The sequence below is a fragment of the Psilocybe cubensis genome, chromosome 5, assembly GCF_017499595.1.
Source record: "Psilocybe cubensis strain MGC-MH-2018 chromosome 5, whole genome shotgun sequence".
Taxonomy (NCBI): domain Eukaryota; kingdom Fungi; phylum Basidiomycota; class Agaricomycetes; order Agaricales; family Agrocybaceae; genus Psilocybe; species Psilocybe cubensis.
In genome coordinates this window covers 807,821-829,734 of record NC_063003.1, presented here as the reverse complement: position 1 = coordinate 829,734, position 21,914 = coordinate 807,821, and the positions used below count along the sequence as shown (strand labels likewise).

General features: G+C 46.4%; 6 protein-coding genes across 6 annotated transcripts; 3 read left to right on the top strand and 3 right to left on the bottom strand.

Annotated features, from left to right (window-relative positions):
* Nucleotides 1–3,029: 3,029 nt before the first annotated feature.
* Nucleotides 3,030–3,727, top strand: JR316_0005736 (uncharacterized protein; the record flags this gene model as incomplete). The annotated part of the gene is made up of 2 exons (XM_047891491.1): nt 3,030–3,248; nt 3,335–3,727. 2 exons carry the CDS (start codon nt 3,030–3,032, stop codon nt 3,725–3,727), a joined length of 612 nt encoding a protein of 203 aa, XP_047748840.1.
* Nucleotides 3,728–3,750: 23 nt separating this feature from the next.
* On the bottom strand, nt 3,751–4,314 carry JR316_0005735 (uncharacterized protein; the record flags this gene model as incomplete). Its single annotated transcript, XM_047891490.1, has 3 exons — nt 3,751–3,795; nt 3,857–3,976; nt 4,039–4,314. 3 exons carry the CDS (start codon nt 4,312–4,314, stop codon nt 3,751–3,753), a joined length of 441 nt encoding a protein of 146 aa, XP_047748839.1.
* A 617-nt stretch (nt 4,315–4,931) lies between these two features.
* JR316_0005734 (uncharacterized protein) lies at nt 4,932–5,543 on the bottom strand (the record flags this gene model as incomplete). The annotated part of the gene is made up of 2 exons (XM_047891489.1): nt 4,932–5,118; nt 5,173–5,543. The coding sequence occupies 2 exons, from the start codon at nt 5,541–5,543 to the stop codon at nt 4,932–4,934; spliced, it is 558 nt and encodes a 185-aa protein (XP_047748838.1).
* A 1,554-nt stretch (nt 5,544–7,097) lies between these two features.
* JR316_0005733 (Protein RNA-directed DNA methylation 3) lies at nt 7,098–8,676 on the bottom strand (the record flags this gene model as incomplete). The annotated part of the gene is made up of 4 exons (XM_047891488.1): nt 7,098–8,120; nt 8,178–8,467; nt 8,503–8,611; nt 8,668–8,676. 4 exons carry the CDS (start codon nt 8,674–8,676, stop codon nt 7,098–7,100), a joined length of 1,431 nt encoding a protein of 476 aa, XP_047748837.1.
* A 1,308-nt stretch (nt 8,677–9,984) lies between these two features.
* Nucleotides 9,985–19,108, top strand: JR316_0005732 (uncharacterized protein; the record flags this gene model as incomplete). Its single annotated transcript, XM_047891487.1, has 27 exons — nt 9,985–10,513; nt 10,572–10,677; nt 10,726–11,020; nt 11,069–11,234; nt 11,284–11,653; nt 11,709–12,241; nt 12,298–12,375; nt 12,434–12,568; nt 12,621–12,686; nt 12,752–13,573; nt 14,527–14,850; nt 14,900–15,027; nt 15,088–15,180; nt 15,244–15,666; nt 15,723–15,968; nt 16,034–16,075; nt 16,131–16,277; nt 16,336–16,431; nt 16,730–16,777; nt 16,837–16,896; nt 16,965–17,000; nt 17,054–17,215; nt 17,280–17,815; nt 17,870–18,308; nt 18,415–18,600; nt 18,665–18,949; nt 19,010–19,108. The coding sequence occupies 27 exons, from the start codon at nt 9,985–9,987 to the stop codon at nt 19,106–19,108; spliced, it is 6,450 nt and encodes a 2,149-aa protein (XP_047748836.1).
* Nucleotides 19,109–20,180: 1,072 nt separating this feature from the next.
* JR316_0005731 (Strobilurin A biosynthesis cluster protein l1) lies at nt 20,181–21,756 on the top strand (the record flags this gene model as incomplete). Its single annotated transcript, XM_047891486.1, has 3 exons — nt 20,181–20,533; nt 20,582–21,620; nt 21,679–21,756. The coding sequence occupies 3 exons, from the start codon at nt 20,181–20,183 to the stop codon at nt 21,754–21,756; spliced, it is 1,470 nt and encodes a 489-aa protein (XP_047748835.1).
* Nucleotides 21,757–21,914: the final 158 nt, after the last annotated feature.

Here is a 21,914-nt window from a genome sequence, read left to right as displayed (position 1 = left end):
TATGTAAAGTTAGTTATCGATGCGTCGCACTACCCGGCATCGCAAGCGTCGTCAGACTCGCCGACGAAAGAGAACTGGAAAGGTGCTTTGTGGTTGCGCACTCGACTGCCGTAGTATGGGTAAGCCCATTTCGCGTCAAACTCGGGCTAAACATTACAGGAGGGTTGGAAGGACACCACCCCCCGACACGGAGGAAGAAACCGATTATTCTGCCGACGCTTTGGATCGCTCAAGTTACGGTCCAGGGTATGTTGTATCATCGAAATCGCATGAAGCATGGAACGCTTATCTGTAGTACTTCACAGATATCCAGATATAAACGACTCAGACCTATTAATAGAACAAGATTTGCCGGGGGGGCGTTCAGATATATCCATAGCTGAATACGATGCTAATGAAGAGCTTAGTGAGATGGATGAGGATGAGAAAAGCCGTCTTCAGGAAGGGAAATTCCGTGTTAACTGCAACCTTCATCGAATGGATGAGGATGAACCCCAAAATGATACCAGCCCTCAGCCTTCAATCCTGCGGTTGGACGTGGATATTCCTCCAAGAAGGGATGACGGCCTTGATACCCCTATCAGTCTTGAAAATTTGCATTATAGTGATGGTTTACTTCATCAGACGGATGAGGATGAGGCCAAAGATACAAGCCCTCACATTCCCATCCGACGGTTGAACGCGGAAACACCTGCTAGAAGTGACAACGGCCTTGAGAGCCCTGCCAGTGCAGACAATTTGCTCCATAGAGATGATTTCCTCGACACAATTTCAAATTCTACCACGGGCAGTGATGGTTCAATCCCGGGCCCCGGCCAACGTTCCGACCACCCAGACGACTTTAGCTTTGAATATGTGGAGGAAGACGAAATAGCCGCAAGGTTCGCGCTTGAGGAGGAACTGAACGTAGAGGACACTTCAGATTGGAGTGATCGTGACAGCAACTCCGACCTTATAGATGTCATGGAGCATAGTAAGTTATTGACATTCTTTGATTTTCAGTATGTGTTTGACTTAGCTGCAAGCTTTACAGGTCGCCACAGTCTCACATTAAAGGACGTAGACCATATACAGGCTTTCAGGTTTCGAATCATGTCAAATTTTTCCCGCGCCGTCTATGATGATATGCGCTATTATTTTGTCCATCGCATGCCATTAAGTTCTTGGAAAGCCACGGTTAATCGTGTGGCTAAGTTGTCAGACCTTGTGCCGCAAATAATCGATTGTTGCATTAATTCGTGCAAGGCTTACACGGGAGAATTCAAGGACGACAATCTATGTTTTTATTGCCAGGAACCCCGCTTCGATTCGCGAGGCAGATCTCGTCGAATTTTCCGTTATATCCCACTATCACCGCAACTCCAGGCACTTTTTGCAAATCCAGAAACGGCGAACCTTTTGTCTTATAGACAGAACGTGTACGATAACAAGGAAGATTCGGACGATATTGAGGATGTGTTTGATTGCGGACATTACAAGAAATTGCGTAGAACTTACGTTGTCGTTGACGGACAACAGCTTCCACATAAATACTTCTCCGCTCCTACCGATATTGCACTGTCGTTATGTATGGACAGCTTTCTCCTCTACAAATATAGGCCAAGTGGACCATCCGCGATGCCCATACTTGTGCAAATCTTAAGCTTACCATCAGACGTTAGGACTCATTCAGCACGTGTCGTTTGTCTAGGGGTTGTTCCAGGGCCAAATGCCCCCAAAAATCTGACATCGTTCCTTTATCCTTTTGACGAGGAATTGGCAACGCTAGCCAGAGGCATCAAAACCTTCAATTGCCTTACTCGCAGCATCTTTCTTCTCCATGCCTATTGCATTTTTACAACCGGAGATATTGTCGCAATGGAAAAATTTCTCAAGATCAAAGGGCACAACGGCTTGTGCCCATGTAGATCATGTCGAATCCACGGAGCACTCTACAAGCCTGCCGGGAAAAGAAATGGGATCTATTATGTGCCACTGTTGGCAACCCGTCGTGAGAAAATTTATGATCCTTTGAATTTACCTTTGCGAAAGCATGTCGACTGGCAAATTACCACAGAGAAAATGCTTCAAATGCCAACTGCGCAGCGGCGAGGAGAGATAGCTATGCAAACGGGAATTAAGGGAATGCCTGCACTTCAGCGTGTGCAATCACTGGACTACGCTCGAGGGATGCCCTGGGACTACATGCATCTCTTGTTCCTAAATGTAGTCAAAAATCTTGTAGATCTGTGGTTGGGAACATTCAAGGGCTTTGATGACGAGGAGGAGTATGATTTCATAATCCCAGGGCATATATGGGAAGAAATTGCCAAAGAGTCCGAATATGCCGTCCAGTGGATACCCTCGTATTTTGTCCGGGCACTCGGAAACCCCTACAACAACAAGAAGTATCTCAATGCAGAGGGATGGTCATTTTGGTTTTTATACCTTGCTCCGTTTCTTCTGAAGGACAGATTCAAGAAAGAAATCTATTATCAGCACTTCATTCGACTGGTTAACATTATGAAAAAGTTAACAGCTTTGACCATGAAGCGTGAGGATCTTAGCGCGCTCGAAATAGGCATTGCAAGCTGGGTCCAGGATTACGAAAAGTAAGCATGAGTCAGTTTTTCCATGAAATCAGTCTTCAATGTCGTCTGCAGGCTTTACTACCAGTATAAGTACGACCGGCTGCCGATGTGTGTATTGACTCTTCACGGCATGCTACACTTATGCGATAATATACGCTATTGTGGACCTGTCTGGGCTACGTGGACGTTTTGGATGGAGCGGTTTTGCGGTTTTATGAGAAACAAACTTCGATCCCACGTCAGTCCATGGGCAAATATGGATAACGCTGTCATAAACAGGGCTTATCTCTCTATGATTGACAACTTGTATGACTTAAAGGCGCGCGGGGTTCCTTCTCGAAGTACGCGAGATTCAGTGAAAGAACGTGAACGCCTATATGCACAGTGTGAGTTGACCATAAGAATTTTTACCAACTTCCTAAACAAATTGATATAATACTAGATCCACTTTCTATCCTTATGGCGCCACAAAACAAAGCATATAAGCCAAGCCATGACATTAGACAAAGAATTGCGGAATACATTAGCCCAATCATCAAGAAGAGCTCTCGCTCAATCCAAGTAAGGCTTCCTCAGACGTTAGTAAGTTGGGGAAAAGTCAGGATTATGGGTGGGGACACGATAGAAGTACATTCAGAGCATGCAATTGAAAATAAAAGAAGCAGATCCTGGGTGAAGGTGCGTTTTTGACAATTTACCCCCTGAAAATACCTAAGTGTGACTGATTATTATATATTAACTGCGGGCATGACATTTACTGCCAGTATGAACTACTTGGCGTGACAAAGGACCGGAATAATAATGTTATCGATGAGAATGCAGAGATCTGTTACGGACGTTTGGAATTAATTCTTGAATTCAACGTCCCTGGAGATGATTTCTGGGGCTTGTGGAAGCGGTCCCTTCGGCTGCTGGCTGTTGTGACTCCCTACAGAACAAACGGGAAAAATGCAGCAACAACCCTCACGGTCTTCAGGGAATCAGACAAGCGGGCAACAATAGCGCTTGATTTGCAGTCAATCACAAATGCCATTGGAAGAATATATCGAGAACAGAAGGGGTGGGCAATTGTAGATAGAAGTGACGAGTATTCGCGGACTATATTTGTTCACGGAGGTGACCCTGAGGAACCTGATGACGACGACGCTTTATTATAATAAATAATCTTTGGAAAAATAATTCACTCTTGCTTCTTCAAGGCCAAGTTACATATTTTCAAAGCTTCCTAGACCCATAATGTTAGCTTACGGTTAATTTGAATCAAAGGAATGGGAATTCAAACGTACATCCAGGTCTCGGCGTAGACCTGCTGCGACATAGACGGCGCGTGCTGCATCTTGAATTAGATCCATGTTCAGTTGAAAGTTGACTGAGGGGATAGCAGCAACAATAGTGGCAAGTTCAAACTAAGGAGTGGTCAGAAGATGTGCTTCATGACGCCCAACACACAGCGAGAAAAGGCCCTCACAATGTCGTTGTCCGCGAATTCAGTCGCTTCTTCAACCATGGATCGACCGCAAGTCATAATCTGTTCTTCGAGAATCCCGCAGTTCTCCAACAAGAGGTTGTGGAGCGCATTTGCCGCCCTGGTGAGACCGAAAACCGTATCGCAGGTCATTGCCAGATAGAGTAATTGATGTTGGAAGTGGGTATCATTAAGATTTGAGAGGACGGGAAAGGGGTTTGTCTCAGGAGTTGGGACATCGACGCGAGGTTGGTCGCGATGTTGAGGCGCCACATCCATAGCAACTATGGATCGGGCTGTGTTAGCTAATTAGCAAGTCAACTAGAATCAGAGAAATCGATCCAATTGTTGAGGAGATTAAGTTGGATGGAGGCCAGAGAATTAGCAGCGCCGAAGTAATAAAGATGGGACCAGCAAGCAGCAACAGGCGCTTGGTTATAAAGCTGTTTCAGGGCTTTGCAACCGGTATTACAAAAGAGCAGTTAACGGCGATTGTGATATATATTTTAGTAATGACTGGTCAGCGGAACAGGGTCATCAACATACTGGGGTACCGGCTGTCCCACTACAAGTACGTATCATGCATAGTTAACGTTAAGGCATCATTGAGCAGCTTGGTTCAACATAGTTAACTTGCAGCAGATCAGATCTACAGGCTTTAGAGAGGGAGAGGCGTTGGTAAGTAACGCTTTGCCAATGGATCAAGCAAACGAAGAGCCCCAAATATATTTTGTGCATAGAATGCAGGAGCACGTACAATAGAGTTCAATTACTACAACTTGTCCTAAGGAAAGACAGTTGAGGCAAACATAGTAGGTAGAAATGAAGACCGAGAAAACCAATAACCAACTGACACTAAAGACAAAACCTATTCTTCAAGGCGGCCAACAAAACGGCTACAGGGAGCCGAAAAGCGATCCAACTTGAGAATGAATGACTGCATAGATTGCGTCTGTACGCGAGATACCGGCTTGCCGAGCTTCACGGGTTGCTCGTTGGAGAAAATTGAAAGATTGCAGGATGTAGTGCTGACCTTCAGACCTCTCAACCGCCTCTGATACAGCCAGAAGGAATGTTGAAATTCTAAATGGTGCTCAGAGTCAGCAAGAATGCGCTGATAGACAGCCCTTGACTTACAGAACCATGACCAAAATATATGCCCGGGTGCGACGTCGTGCAAGCCTTGAGAGGTCAAAAGAAACCTCAAGGGCCTTGATGCAAGAAACTATCAGGTCATCCTTTTTGAAATCGATGAGGAGCAGGCGTGCTAAAGCTGATGGCCCAGGCGGTGGGATGGTCCTAGGTCTGGAAATTGATACCAGAGAGCGGCGCGCACATCGGACGTAGTCTTGCAAGAAGTCTGCGAAGAGTTGCGCATCATCATGTGAAAGCGCGATGTTGTTTTCAAAGCAACTTTGTAGGTAGCATTGTAGCGCCTCAACTCCCTCTGCGTACGTGCGAGGATAGGCAATGAGCAGCGTAAACTTTCTGAGAAAGATGAAGGGCATACCGGGGTAGTTTTTTGTGTCACAACAGAGATCCAGCAGGGCAATCACGGTGTTTTTGTCCCCTCGGTGGCAGACATTGAGAGTTCGACACATCCGTTTGCTACGAGCAGTGCAGCTAGAACGAACCCGCATTTCAGATTGTTATGCTAGCTCTTTGATAAGCACATAAGCTACCTTGCAATGATTGACAAAGGCCTAAATCGAGGACTGAGGATTGTACGAACAAAAGGTGGGCAAGGGGGAAAGAGCTGATGCGAAAGAAACTAGGCTTGAAAAAAACTCAACGCGCTCGCTGGCGTGAACATAAAGATTGCCCACGCCACTTGATCCAAGGAAGCAAACGTAACCGGAAGATACTTACGTCGCGATATGCATTTTAGTTTCAGAAGCCAGTAATATAATGCAAACGCCTTGATAAACAAATATATTGGTTTCCGCGACTTGGGTCCGGCCGATTTACATTAGAGTGAGATACATATCGATATATCAGCAGCGCCATGGTTTTCTCAATTCTGCCATCAGCGTATCTCTTGCACTTCTCTCCAATTCTGTCTCCTCCACAATGACTAATGCAGTAGATTCTACCTCAAAAGGAACCCCGCACAATATATCGGATTGCCCTTGCCTCCTCATTACTGGATTAACTAAGAGGATGGGGGATTGGTTTATTAAGTCTCGCTGAGCGATCCGGCGTACAAATTGGTGTCGGTTCTCTCCATCAACGACAAACATCAGGTTGTTAGTGTGAGTCCCACTGGGATGCTTCGGCGTAACCCAGTCCGGCTGTAGAGTCATTGATGGCCTTTTTTGGCGCAGCAAAAGGAATGTAAAATGGTTTCTTTCGTCTCGAGCGATAGTTACAAAGTAGTGTCGCTTCGAAGCTTTGAATGAACCCCCCGTGATATAGACGGCGACCTTCTGTCCCACTAGCATTTCGCTGAATAGAACATGGGAGGATTGCGATAATTCCGACGGTGACATTGAGGATTGAGGATCGTGGGGCAACGGTGCTGATGGATCCCATTGCCCATCGGCGATTGGGCTGGTGGGAACAGGCGTACTAGATCGTTCAGCGGACTGAGTGTCGACAGAGCTGTCATGGTTATGAAGAACTAGGGTAGATATCCCCTCGAGGGCGTGTCGATTTCCCAGAGGCAAGCGAGTCCTGTTAAACTTTTATTAACATCTGCTTCACATAATGTAAGAATTGAAATCACGACCTTATGTCAATAACGTCTCCATGATTTAAAAGGATTTTTTGAAAAGGACAAGCTGCGTGGTAATCCAACAGCTCTACTAATAATCTCATATTGTGTGCAGAATCGGCGGAAGGCAAAACATCCACCACTTTTCCTCGGCGAGTTTTCATAGGATGATGCTGTTTTGTTATCAAAACTTCTCTATCACACCAAATATGACGAGCCTCGGAAGGGATTGTGACTTTTTTTTTCTTGTCCTCTTTCATCAGGTGTTGAAAAGGAGCTTTTGATAGATGTACCCAGTTTATAGGCGCTTCTACCGTCTTTATATCGAATATTTTATTAGGAATTCTAGTCAAGGCGAAAAGGAAAGAAGTCCTACCTGTATAGTCTCCAAAACCTGCAAGCTTGAAATTGTCAGAATGCTCGAGTCGATAAGTCCTATCACGACCGACGCGTCCGTTTTCGCAATTAGCCAACCTTCGGTTCCCTGATTTTCCCCGCTCTGTACAGAAACGTAATCGCCAAGTTGAAACAATTTTGTCACGCGAATCCAGGGCACTAGCGCGGTATCTGTGATCTTAGGCGAATCGTGGGTCTGGTATGCAACCTCTAGATAATACGGATGGATAACAGCTACAGAGGCCTCTCTAGATTGCGATCCTTCATCACCTGCAACCAGAATGCGCTCTCCGGGTTCAAATTTCCACTCGCTGGGGCGTAGCATGTATGAGGAGTCCAGTGAGCTGTGTGTGGATTGCTGGAAAAGCTGGAAGTAGCGAAAGGGCATTTCCTCGACGACAACATTGATGGAGTCCTGTCCAAAGTCTTGAAGCATCAGTCCATTCTCAAAAAGAATATTTCCTATTTGCCAGCAGTGTGCCGTATGTTCTACAACCTGATCAAAGCGCCCTTGAGAGTCTAACCACTCCGACCACTGAGTCTTCGTCCAAAGAACAGAATCTCCAGCACGTTCCGTCTTCCTTCTTTTGTTGGCCTTGTTTGTACCTGGTAAGGGAAGCCGAGGAAGCATTAACAGGCGTACAAGCCTCCCTTCTGTCTCCTTCACCAGCGCAACGTCTCCTCGATATGCACCTTTCGCGATGGCGACCCAGGATCCTGGTTTTGCAGAAGAGATTTTGCCTTGTCCCCGAAGTATTTCTCGGTAATCATCAGGTGAAACCAATGATTCTTGTACGCCTCGTTTGGTTATCAAAACTCCCGGAGTCTTCTTCAACAGATCGACGGTATCAAGATTCCACAATGCTTCCAAAAATATACATCCCTTCATCTTCTCAATAGCAAAAACAGATCGAATTTTGTGCTTATCCTGAGTACTGAATAGTAGAGACGCAACTGCCAATTCTTCCCTGCCAACCTATATTGCGGAAACGTCAACAGAAAAAGTAGACGGGAAGCTTAGGATAGAACTTACGCGGCAAGTCACCTTCCACAAGGGATAATCCGTTGCAGTTAATGCAGGCAAAAAACTGGCGGAAAATATATCATCTTCTGCTTCTGCATCCACAGTGTTTGATTTTCGTCGGTTTGATTCTGCACGGCTTCTTTCCTTGGATCGCAGCAGCAACGCCTCTAGGGCTTCATCGTTTGTTTGAGCATATTCATCCAGCGACCGAGGGCGGACGTCTAGCCCATCCACTTCCTGTTCATCGAGAAAGTCATCTGGGATTGTTTTGTAAGGGTGGCTTTCGCGGTATGCGCAGCCTAGGATAATAGTCAAGATTATAGGGCTTGCGTACTTTCTAATTCCTGGTCAGATTCTTCCTCGTTGGAGTCCACCTCCTCGCCATCATCAACTCCCGCTTCTACATCCAGAAATCGAGCTACATTTCTCGGGGCATTTAAACGCTGCTTTAAACAAATCTATGAGTGTTTGATCTGTTCCGATATCCTAACATACAAACCCTCTTCATGATCGAGGTGATTTAATGCGCGTATATGTTTTCAGATCTAGGAACGAATAGCGTTCATATTACTATAAATTTATGTATATAAACGCGTACGTTCTAAGCTACCTAATCTACGATCGACATTGTTGTGTCTGACGCGCGCTGCTACAACGTACGCGTTTGAGTGGTAGTGGGGAAGGAAAAAGAGTCAATCATCGCCAGAATCGGGAATAAGTACCCGGCGATTTCGAAATCCATGCCGGTGTTCGGCATGGATTTCGAAATCCCGTGCGTCAAGTAGGCCGATTCAACATTTTCGCACGGTTTCCCTCTTCTCTCTTCCTCCAGCATGAGCGGTGCGATAGGGGAAGGTTTAGTTAGTAGAGTTACTAGAGTAGGCAGAAATATAATATCTCGTACATCTCTGTAGCTAGCGTGTATTAACAAGGCTTGATTATACCGGGTAAATATATACGTACGCAGCTAGTATAGCTATAGAATTCAACATGTACATGTACGACTGCGTGCGTGTGTACGCGTCGGATGGGCAGTCTGCCTGGCGACCTAATGGTAGAGATAAGGTGCGCACGCAAGCAGAAGTCGCGCCTTCATCTTCAGGTTTCTGCATTACTGACTCGATTAGGCCAGAATAAAGACTGCATTTGCGCCCAAATAAATACCGTATGACGACATCGAAGAGCCCGCGCAATGGATTGGCCCCGGTATGTCATCATCAGCATATCTGTACCGGGACGGAGATCTTAACCAGCCCAGATAAGCAGGTCGTACATCATTCCAAGGGCGGTTTTTCCGTAGGCCAGCGCAGTCTCGAATCCAAAATAATATAAATTAAATCCAGTTGAAGAATATCACACATTATGTGCCAATCGATAGCCGCATATCGCATACGTATTCGTATCGGTGAGTAGGGAGGGTGCATGAATCTACATACGGTATTAATATGTACGTACTGGCCGGTTAAGTGTAGAGACTTGAACGAAAGCAATCCTCTGGGACGCGGAATGACTTCCGCTGGGCGCTACGCGCTGTGACTTGTCTTTATTCTCGATCCCCCAAGCGGTGCTTTCTCATGGCGTAGGCTATACTTTGCGGTCTGCAAAATTTGAAACCGCGGTATGAAGGAAGCCGAGTATCGGTGCGTGCCCGAGATATGCAGGAGGATACGGAGACGGCTGCTTTAGGAGCCCAGCGGAACGGACACTTCTGTATTTCAATTTCCCAAAAAGAGTCCTGGTACGTGCTTTTGTATTGGTAATGCTCCTCTACCAAGGGTTGTTTTCATTCCTTCCTTCCTGTTCCCCACAGCCCAAGATGCCTGCTGAGACCAGAAGTAAAAGTCGCCCAACTGCATCGGCGCCGGCCACTCCTCCACCAAAGTCACTCCGTCCAGTATTGCGTCGCAGAGTATTAGCGTCAGTGCCCACACCGGCTCCTGTTTCTAAACCCCGAACGCCTCGTACGACTACAACTTTTGAGCCATCGAATGTTGCATCTCGAGCTGCGGGCAGCTATACTTCTCCTTCTCGATCCAGCCTTACGACACGTCGTCTAACGCCTCAGACCAGTCCGACTATTGAACAATTGGATGCGACTCCGTCTTCTCACGTCAGCCGCATCGAAGTTGGCGCTCCTGCTGGATCTCGCCTTATGACGGAACTTGTTGGACGCGACCCTCGGCTTCCGGTGCTATACGAACTTGAATCTCACCCTAAAGTCGACGACCCCAAGGCCCGGATCATCCTGGGCATTGCCGATTGGTCAATGGACGCGATGAGGCGTAGATTCCATTACTCCGCTAATTTGAAGGTACCGAGCACTGCAGCAGAAGGACAGATGCAAGGTGATTGATCCCTTTCTGTAATTCACCCGCCGGCAATGACAGTTTTTCTATTTTTCAGGAATGCTATACATAAAACCAAGCGACAACATTTTTTATCTAGAACGCGATAGATACGGTTCGGGGCTTCCTGGAGACGATGTACTTAAATCCTGGACACTGAGCAAGTAAGGATCTTTTTTTTGCGTTTGATTTTGTGATTAAACAACCGTCAGACATGAGCGAGATCCAATAGACCTTCAAGAATGCCGCAGACTTCAGGAAGAAATCTTGGGGCCTCAAGAACTTATGTCTTCGCAGAAACCCGTTAAGGACACAAACGGAGAGTACTCGGGGGGTATTCAGTTTGAACGAAGCGATCGCGCAGTTAATATCAAGTCCGGTCCTCGATGCTACACCCTTGGATCAACCCTACAGGCACAGAAGTCCCTCAGCGCTCCAGGAGTTCAGAGCAAAGTGTATACTCAGGCCAGGGATTATGATTTGCAAATGCGGTTCAATATACTTCAAGTACGTCGTTCGCTGAACGTTTTACACGTCAATTGATGGCATTCTCAGGCTGGGGCAAAAGCTGGCATTGAAGGAGTTAAGAAAGCATCCAAGCATTTGTTCCAGCGCCTGAAGCGTCAAGCCGAGGTGGCCTCGCTTGCGCCAGTAGGATATGATGATAATTGCGTCTGGCCGTCTTGGCAACTGAATGTAGCTCCTGGAGTTCCACAGCATGGTGTGTCCCGCATAACTATTATACAATCTGAACTTCATTTTTGGCTTAGATGTTGCCTTGGAATCCTCGCTCGGAAAATTTGGGATGGCACATGTCGACGCTGCCGACAGTTCAGGTGCTCCAACTTGTATGCACGTTCTCAGTCGCTACAGGGCCGACGTGGCGCCTGAAAACTTTTACATTTTATGCTGCGGATTGGCGTATCTCATGGAGGAGTTTTCCGTCATATTTTTCTCTGGTCTCCATTTCCATGGAGGTCATCAACCCATTTACGTCCAACAACCCAACGAAATCTACTATCGCCTAACTCTCATTGGTTACCCTCCTGGTCAACTAATTGACGGGGTTGATAGCGTTGCTTTTGCGGCTGGAGTTAATGATACAACTTTTGCCATCGGTATTGAAATGCGAAATCCAGTGTACGTCTGTCAGCATAAACGTTACATCATGCCCAGCATCTTAAATGAAATTTAGGTCGCACAAATTATCGAAGACGCCAATGTGCAAGCAAGCTACATGGACCGCGGACGGAGGTTCTTTACTTTCTCCTAAGGCTCATATCAATCACTTCAGTCGACTTCTTCTCCAAGCAATCACGCATTTTGCCCGTCAGTTGCCTCCTGAATTGATTCCACGCGTTGATAAATCGTTAGCCATGAAAATGGTTTCTGTGGTTATCGATAATAAGAGAGTTACGGCGGATGAGTGGGATCTGGGTCCCGGATGGAGAGGCAATGATGTCAAAATCGGTACCGACTACTCAGGCATCCTCAGTGGATTAGGCGTTTCATCCATCGAGGATCTTTCGTCAGAGAATCTTGCAAGGCTTTGTAACTCGGATTCTATGTCCGAAGCACCGTACGGTAACGTTGAACTCCAAGAGGCTGTACAAGAATGGGAAAAACACATGGAAAGCTCAGCAAAGTCTATTCCTTTGTGTGTAACCGCTGGAGACCACGACGAAGAAGCCGTGATTGGATTACAGAGCAAAACAGGTTCGCGCAAGGGTTAGTTGCTTACTTTTATTATGCTTTCATCGTCCTGATAACTGACACATACACAGGAGCGGTTAAACGGGCACGGACTAGGGATGTTTCTGAAATGGATTTACCTATCAAAAAGCGTAGAAATACATCACAACGTATGTAAAGGTATTATTTGTCTCCGTCGAGTTCAAATATCTACAAGCAAAAATTTAGAGACCTTGACCTCAAGCAAGGCTCGCCGAATGAGCCATCGCAAGGATCCCGAAAGCGACTCCGGGCCAGATATCAATCTGAACTTCGAAGACAATCTACATGGAGACAGAGATTCTACGGTCACAAAATCGAAAGGTTCGTCAGTTCAAACCTTACTAAATGTCCGCTGTGCAAACAAAACTATTAGCTTCCAAGAAAAATGCTGCTCCTAAAGAACGAATTACCAGGAATAGCAGTTCGGTAACATCCCTAGGTCGGTTCAATTTTTTCCGCTGTTTCAGCCTGAATTCAAGGTTTCTGACCGCTCCTTTTGTATAGGACAAAGCAAATTTTTGAACGCTTTGAGGCCAGAATGCATATCAAAAATTTTGGCTGCATTAAAAGACCTCCCAATCGATAACACTCCCTCTCAAGGGCAGTCAAAGTGGCTTGACGTGTCTTTGATATCCGAAATTCTCAGTCAGCCTGTGATTTCATGTGACATCCGTAGAGCCTGCCAATTATACGCTTCATACAGCCAGAAGAAGACAATTTCGAAACTTGATCTCCAATTCCAACAAAAGCAGCTTCTCCTTTCCAACGTTCTATTATGGGAGTGGTTGGACAGCGTCCTCGAGCAAGCCTATCGTAGCAAGGACGACATCTCAAATGGCTTGGGTGTACTGGTTCGACGGGTTGAAGAAGTTTTGGCTGTACAAACAAATGCGGAGTTCGACGCCGCTTCCTTTATCAGCGGGTTTCAACCAAGAGAATCCGTTTACATCTACGCTCCTCGATCTTTTAAGTATAACACCGTTTCGAAGACCTGCGTTCTGCAATTTTGTTCGACCATCCTTGAGCACTGGTTTAACTTTCCGCCTGTTGACTGCCAATGGACTGCTTGGTTTATTCGCGAGTTGATAGATTACCTGGGAGAAGAAGTTCTCATTTTGGATTGCGCATGGGAAGCCGGCCTTCACATCAATCAACATGTTCTTTGTCGCGGCAAGAATGTTGTTATCAAGCAGGAGCATATCAAAGCGTGGTCTAAGACCTATCTGTCTAAACATCATCTTTGCAAGACTAGTCATTCACAAGATCGACAACGGCTGGTGACCATCAACAACTGGGCTACTTCCCAGCTGACTTTACCTCTTTCTGGTAGGACCACATTGCTTTCCAACCTGAGTGCTTCTGACAATTTAGCAGATATTCAAATTTGAAGCGGCCGGGTAATAATATTGGTAGCATAAAGGCATGTAGATATATTATTTCTGCTCCAAAGCCTTATCGTACTATAAAATGAAGATTTCCGTATTGCTACGCTTTAAAGAACGGGGTTTCTCTCCTCCTATATCCTTTCTAGGCAAGTCTTCAACAATAAGGGTATCCTGCCGTTTTACCCCGCCCTTCAAAGGATTCTGGCAGGAGGCTACGGCTTGCTGTTTCGGAGGGACGGCAGGTTGTACCTGTTGCACAAAGGCACGCCAAAGCGGGATTGATTGGACGGGTTTTTTCTTAACTTGATGCGGCTGTTTGCTGGACGCAGCCTGGGCTGTTTGCTGGAGCGATATACAGCCGCAGACGCATTCGATGGTGGGCAGCTGGCCGTAAGCAGGTTCCGCGGGCGTAGTATCTGAGGAATTGGTTGGCTGCAAGCAGCTGCTATCGACCGAATTTGTGTTCAAAAGGCCCTCCATCGGAAGTAAAACGCAACAAATGCACGCTGGGCTCGCCGGTGGTACGTCGACTGGGGCATCGGGACGTTTACCGTCTGCAGAATTGACGCAGTTGTGTTTCTGTATAGAATTTTAGCCCAATGCCATCGGTTGTTTAGGTAACATAATGGCCTCCGGAGAAATAACCTACGTTAAAGGACATGCTGTATTTGTCAGGACTTGGGCTTTTGGGACTTGGAAGTTGAAATCGACGCAAACCGCCAGGTATACGCTTAGAACAACCTCACGTGAGAGTATACCCCAAACATCGCGCCCCCGCATATAATGCTACCAAATAAGGACTAGCGTATATTATCTTTTAGCTGGGCAGGTGCCCATAATCCGAGTTTTTCCGCCAACGCAGCATTATATACCTCTGAAACTTCAACTGAACAGTACACAGCGACTACCTTCGCCTCCTAGCTTCCATGCCGCCGAAATCATCAAAAGCAAATCAAAACCCGTCCAGGGCCGCCAGGCCTGCAAAACCCCTAAAAGCAAACCCCGACCCTTCCGCCGCGGGGCCTGACAACTCCTCGAAAGCAAACCCCAACCCTTCCACCGGGCCTGAAAACTCTTCGAAAGCAAACTCCTCCGGGGCTGAAAATTCCTCGGAACCCCGCCTACTTTCAAGAGAAGAGCTGATTAAGCAATTGGCTCAGAAAGAAAAAGAGTTAGCAGAGAAAGACAAGGTCGTAAAAGACCTGAAATATCAATTATGTGCGTGTTGATTTTAAAATGACGGATTAAATGTTCTAATGCAAGGTAGCTAAGGACCAAGAGGATGATAGGCTAATACCTCGTCCCGTTGGCCAGGCAGGACGCGGTGAGGCCTTTGGCGGCTTTAACCTCGAGCTTGCCATGGGATTGACAAAAGAACATTACTTGCGTCTCAATGTGAGCTTCTTATGCAGATGTTACGTGCGCCCATGATGACCAAAATGCCGTTGTGTTCAGCGGATAGTCAAGCTAGCTGCCTTCCAGTACCTGGATGTTCGCCAACCGTTTAGACGTCAATCAAGAGACAAAATAAGATGTGCAAAAGAACGGGTATGTGATTCTCTCAAAAACTATTTAAGCACGTATAACCTACTGACTCCCAAATGAGTACAGGCTATCAAAAATGCCAAGGTCTTTCGTGAATATAGTCACGCCTGGCCCATCGACGAATTTTTGAAACAGTTTCTTAGCCATTTTTCTGCAACGGCCACCAAAGATATAGAGGATGAAAAGAACTCACAGGAGAAACCTGACCGAGAAGCCATCAAGAAATATATTAAGGCGCTTGCAACCATTCAGGGCGCTCGTCTTGAGGTCCTTAGAGATGATGCTGGCGATGGAACGGCTGCTAATGACTCTGGGCCCGTTGAAGTAGAGATGGACAATATTAGTTGCAGCTCGGACGACGAGGAAAACTTCAATCACGTCTTCAACAACGTGGAAGATGACGAGGGATGCTCCAATGACAAGGAATGCGCCGACGACGAGGATTTGGCAGGCAAGTCCAAGAAACACCATCAAGAAGATACTACTCGTGTAAGAGGGCGTTAATTTAATGCATGCCAGTGTAATTGACCTTGGAGCGTGCTTAGGAAAAGGCATCAAAACCCGCGCTTAAACCTCAAGATTCTCGCACAAAGACCGGTCGGCGAAAAGAGCGTCACGTCTCCCCTTCATCAACTCCCAAATCCAAGCCTCCTCCACGATCGATTATGAAGACCCCTGGATCTGTAACGCGTAAGGAACGCAAGCTTAAGTTTGTCGAGAGCGATCAATCCGATGAAGAGGACAGAGTCTTAAATTCAAAAGTGACTGCAAAGGCCAACAAGGGTGTCAAGGTGCTCTTTATTTTCTATAATTTTGCCTAGCATTTTTTGCTCAATGTTTATATGGGAAAATCCAGAATAAAGGCAAAGAGCCGCTTCGTTCTAACTCTGAAATACAGGTACCAAGCATCATGATTATGCCGTGGGTTATAAATTTAACAGAACGCTATCTAGAATATGAATACTGCCTTTCCTGCAATTGGTTTGACCGCCTTGCCCAGTCCTGTGCAAGAAGAAGCTTCCACTCTCAAGTTCCACTGGTCAACTGCAAAGTCCAAAGCAGGACGAAAACCCGGTTCTTCCAAGCCTGAAGCTCACAATGTGCGTGTTTTTTTCAAGTCCGATGTTTTAATTTTTATGCCTAAACCCCGAGTTTCAGGAAGTTGAAAAAGAGAATCGAGCTCCGGTCCCAGAGCCTCTCAAGGCCTCCACACAGTCTGACCCCAACGCTTCAAAAGAGCGTACGTCTAAAGAGGTATGGCTCATATCTTACCAACCGCTGCGCTTCATTTTATTGTACATCTTTATTCTCAGAAATCAAAGGTTGGAAATACATGCCTTCAGTATACAAACACCGCTAATGACTACTGTATAGGAGGTTGGCTCTTCCACAGCTACTTTGCCGCGTAAATTTAACGGTACCGTAGTTGGTAATGAATGATTTTTATTTATTATGCTAATTTTTTGCTACTAACAATTTACTACATTCCAAGAGGTGTGCTATCATTTTTGTTTTTTTTTTCTCAAAAAGAGCCTTATTCAACCTACTCTAGAGCAAAGTAGTCAAATCTTTGCAATCTATACATGAGATTAAGCGTATGGTATGTATTGTTTAATTGGATGGCATATTGTTTACTTTATCTAATCTCACATTTTGCAGAAACGCTCGGCTGAAGCAGCTAGTCTTGAGGCTGAGGAACTAGCCAAAAAGAAAGCAAAGGTTTGCATTCGAAAATGTGCCGGTATCTTTCTACATTTCTAACCCCTGTGCTCGTGATATGCGCTCAGAAAAATGACGGTAATAACGAGGTATCACAATCAACGGTAAGTCTACACACTCTATCTGTTTTTTGACTGAAAGATCACCGTACCTTTAGACTATTCCGCCCAGCGAAGACGCTACTTCTGAGGAGAACACGACATCCCAGGCCAAGGCTACATCCCAGGAGAACGCTACGTCGAAGGCTACGTCCCAGCCAAAGGCTACGTCCCAGGAGAAGGCTACGTCCCAGCCGAAGGCTACGTTCCAGAAGAATGAGGTACAGGATTATTTCAGTGTCGACCGTCTCTATTGGGTATATGCTGACCCTCTTAACGGTCTAGATCGTATTGGATGGCTCGGATTACCTTTCTATCAAATCATGCCCTCATCAAGGTTGTTCTAAATCCGACGACCCCCATCACACAATCCCGCCTGAAGATGAGATAGATATTTCTTTGAAAATGATAATGAAAGAGTATGCCGTTGCGCGTGCCCAGTTTCGCCTTGCCAACAATCGCAACCGTCTCAAAGCAGCCCAGAATATGTCCTTCAAAAGCCAGCTCCTCTGCAGCCACCTTTATTTCAGATCCAAAGAGAGACTGACAAGTTCGCTGGATGCTGCACGCAGCAATGGTTGGCCGGTGGCCGAGATTGATTATGACCAGGTAGCCGACCGTATCGCTGAGCTTCACGTAAAGCACAATTTCCCTATGATATTCGAAGGCTCCGGCACGGATTGTGCAAGATTCGAAACATCTCTGCCATGGCGAAGATTTGTGGGCTTAATGCTTCTTAAATGCAAAACCCCAAAATTATCATTCCTAAATCAACTAGACAAGAGAGCGCCGTATTGTTATAATGTGGCATCTGCAGGATAGTACGTTCATTGCATCTTCCAATATATTATCTACGTAACTAAAATATTGGCTAGCTATGGTCCTATTGTGCGTAGTCTGATTGCAAGCTATTGGACTCAGCTTGTTGTAGACGGCGATTTAAACTATGTTACGGAGTTGCTCGTCCACAGTACGTTTGACATAGGTTTGTACAGACTCAAATCTCCGGTGGAACAGATCTCTGGACAAGAGGACGCTTTGGCAGCATATTCGTCAGAGGATGCATATAGATTTTGGGATGAATTCACAAATTTATCAGAATCTGTGCGTAAAAGTCGGGCGTTCAACGCTGAATCATTTTTCGACATGGTTATGGTCCCCCACGTCGTCAACCTGCTTATTATGGAAGATATGAACTGTGCCTACGACGACGCCGACAAAATTCGGAGGGAAAGTGCATCATTTGGGAAGTTGCATCATGGTCATCTTGACGATAATGATGAGATGAATTCCGTGGATAACTTTCTACATCAAGTTTTTTCAGCACTTCTAACGCGAAATCCTCAATATCTTGAAGTATTCTATCGTTTTTAATCTTTGCATTTATTGCCCTTTGCTTAAACATTCTTTCTTCTTTTAGGCCCCAATAGAGCAAGTACAACCAAGGTGCCATACTCCTCAGCCATCATGCCCTATTCCTCAAACTCCGCTCCGAGCAGCGGGGGGCAGTAATTCATTACAAGCCATGCAGGCGCAGGCGGAAAATCAGCTTACATCAAAACCCCCACGCCTCCAGCGAAAAACTCCCTGCAAGCCAGCATTCAATGTATGCTCTTAATTTTGACTATAACCGCTTTTTCCTTCTGCTTATACTTGTGATGATTGTACAGTCTGCATATTTGTATGGCGAGCTTTCTACTATTACTGAAATCTCAACGGATGACGAGAATCTCCCCTCAAAAAGCAATAACACCCCGAACAAAAACTCATCAACAACGGTCAATAATGAAACTCAAACTGATCCTGCAAACCCTTCTATGGAACCCAGCGCCAGTCCAAATGCCCGCAATGGAGGTGTTTTGGCTGACAATTTGTCAAAACCGGTTGACGAGAAGGCTGGAAAAAAACGTAAGAGACGGGCTGCGGATCCTAACGAGGGCGAAAAGGAGAACTTGGTATAATCATGTTTTAATGGTCGGTAATATTTGCTAACATTTAGATCAGCCTCTGCGTAGGTCTATACGTCGGAAGCATACCGCTTGAAGAAGGACGAAAGGGCTGAATACGCCGCCGCTACTGTATGCACTGATGTCGGTGGCAGTCTTTCTTATTAGTTGTTTTTATTGAACAGGATATTCCGTGAGGCTATTGGGTTATTCCCCTAACATGTCCTCTTTTGCTTTACTTTAAACCTTTTTAATGTATCTGGCCCGCGTTTATACTTTTCTACTGCTTATTTGCAATAAATTCTTTGCTTGCTCTATCGTCTAATACGCTTCAAAATCTGCTGTACTAAAATTCATCATATTAGGATTGTTTATAAAACATTAATAAGAGCTGTTAGCCTAAGCACTGAAATATGGTGCTTGCCAAAGCACTAAAATATGATGCTTGCCATATCCTGAATATGGCGTGTGCCAAACACCAAAACTTGGTGGCAGCGATACCGTGTGTGCCAAAGCGCCAAAATATGGTGCTCGGGAACCCGGCGCATGCCGAAGCATGAAATATCAGGCATAACGCCATACCCCGAATATGGTGCGCTCCAAAGCGCCGAAATATGGTGCCTGCCAATATGGTGCGTGCCGAAGCGCCGAAAAATAGGGCTTGCCGCCCTACCCAGAATATGGTGCGTGCCGGAACCACTAAATATGGGGCGCTTCTAGGCTCGCTCTTATCCGAATGTCGTCAACCCAATTTCTGCTCCGTTCATTACATCATGATTTAGGGCGACTTTGACAAATAACTACCGGCATAATTTGCCGCAAATATTTTGGTATTTCTGCTGCGCGGCAACACCATATGCTAAGGAAAATGGTCCATTAATAAATATTGTTTTTTATTCCCACAGTGTCAGGGGAGGGGCGTTTTAGGTTGCCAAGACCATCACTACCTGATCCTCCAATGAGTTGTTCACACGCAGCACGGGAGCGAAAATCGTCGAAATGAGCAAGAGAAGGTGTATGGTATCTTAAGAGCACATAGCCTCGTCTGTATAAGCAACCAAGGCATTGAACGGTGGATAGTAACCGTTTGCGCAGTCGTTGTTGAGTACTGAGTGCCAACAGTAGTTGTAGAAGAACAAGTTTGGTTGTCCGAAGTACACGTGGATTTTCTGCCTATTTTAGTGCGGCTGAAACATATAGTGGGACCAAATCAAAAAAATTGGCTTTCATCCTGACACCCATGTCCAGCCCGTACAGGTCAATGAAAAAGCAAGCCACCCAGCGATGGAGGAGCACTAACCGTGTTACTCGTCGTCGCTGGATCGTTTTTGGTGTCGCTTTCGTCGTAGCCCTCGTCTTCTACTCCTTTTCACGGCACGGAAAGCAACGTCTTCACTCCATCAAGAGAATCGTCAACGGCCCCTCCAAGGATGATACCGACTTGCCTCCTACTTGGGAGAAGCTATGGCAGTGGGAGAAGGACCTGCCTCAACACAACCTCGACCTTCCCTTCCCTGAGGGTAGGACAGGCAGGTACCTCCACTTCGCCAACCAAATTCAAATGCTTGGATGGAACAACCAGCTGAATGAAGTGTACGTCGCGTCCTTTTGTGCCGTCTTCCTACTGACCTGTCTCGTTAGGCTCATGAACGCCCTGCTTGCCTACAAGTCCAAGCGTGCCTACGTGTTCCAGCCCTACGTCTGGAAGGGCGACTACTACCCATGGCCAGAGAGCAAGACCCCTCATTGGCCTCCACGCACCCCTGCCAACGCGCTCATGAGCGGACCCGCCGTCGGTGGACCCTGGGACCCTGAAGATGATGCCCCCCGCTCGGTCTCTGAGGATTGGTGGCACATTGTCTGCCCTCAACACGAACGCCGCATCATCAACACTGGCGACGTGAAGCCCGATATCATGTGGGAGGACGGAATGACTATCTTCACTCACTGGGAGAAGCTCCTGCGCGACGCACCCGAACGTTGTATCGAAATTCGCCCCGCTCTCCGCTCCGTCGACAACTTCCCCCAGGTGTTCGATTTGTTCCTGTGGGGATCCGACCGTATTTTGAACCTCTGGGACATGTTCAGCACGTCACCTGTGAGCCGCCTCTTTGACACTTCTCCCGTCGTTCGCTCCGCCGTCGACAGGAACGAGTACTTGTTCTTGCCCAAAGGTCCTCGGCCATCTTTGCCCGCGTCGAGAAACCCTTACGATCGCATGCTCGCTATCCATCTTCGACGAGGTGACTACAAGCAAGCGTGCTTGGGACTGGCTCAATGGAACTCAACTTTCTACAGCTGGAATTTGACCCCTGAGTTGCCCGACAAGTTCATCAACCCCGAAGGTTACACATACGGCAAGAACACTCCCGAGAACGTCGAATACTACCTCAAGCACTGCTATCCCACAGACGAATTCATCATGAACAAAATTCAGACTGCACGAGCTGAGTACTATCGCGATGCTAAGCCTGGCGAGGTCAGGCACCTCGACGTGCTGTTCCTCTTGACAAACGACAAAACCGGCTGGGTCGACGGCCTCAAAGAAAAGTTCAGCAAGGACGGATGGAACACTATTGTTTCAACCTGGGACTTGCAATTGGACGCAGAGCAAAAGGATGTTGGAATGGCTGTGGATATGGATATTGCGCGCAAGGCCGCTGTCTTCATCGGTAATGGAGTACGTGATTGTTTCCCCACTTCCCTGAAATGTTTGCTGATCATTTTGTCGTCCACAGTGGTCTTCGTTCACCAGTAATATCGTACACAGGCGCTTGATGGACAAGAAACCTTATATCAGTACTCGCTTCTACTAACTAATCAACCCCCACATACGCTTGCGATGTACACACGTCCATAGTAACGGCATAATTAGGATTGTCTGCTTTCGGCCTTCCACACATCAACCACACCAACCCAACCCCCACTAATGGATGAGTAGATAAGAATGATTAGAATATTATACCCTGTGTTC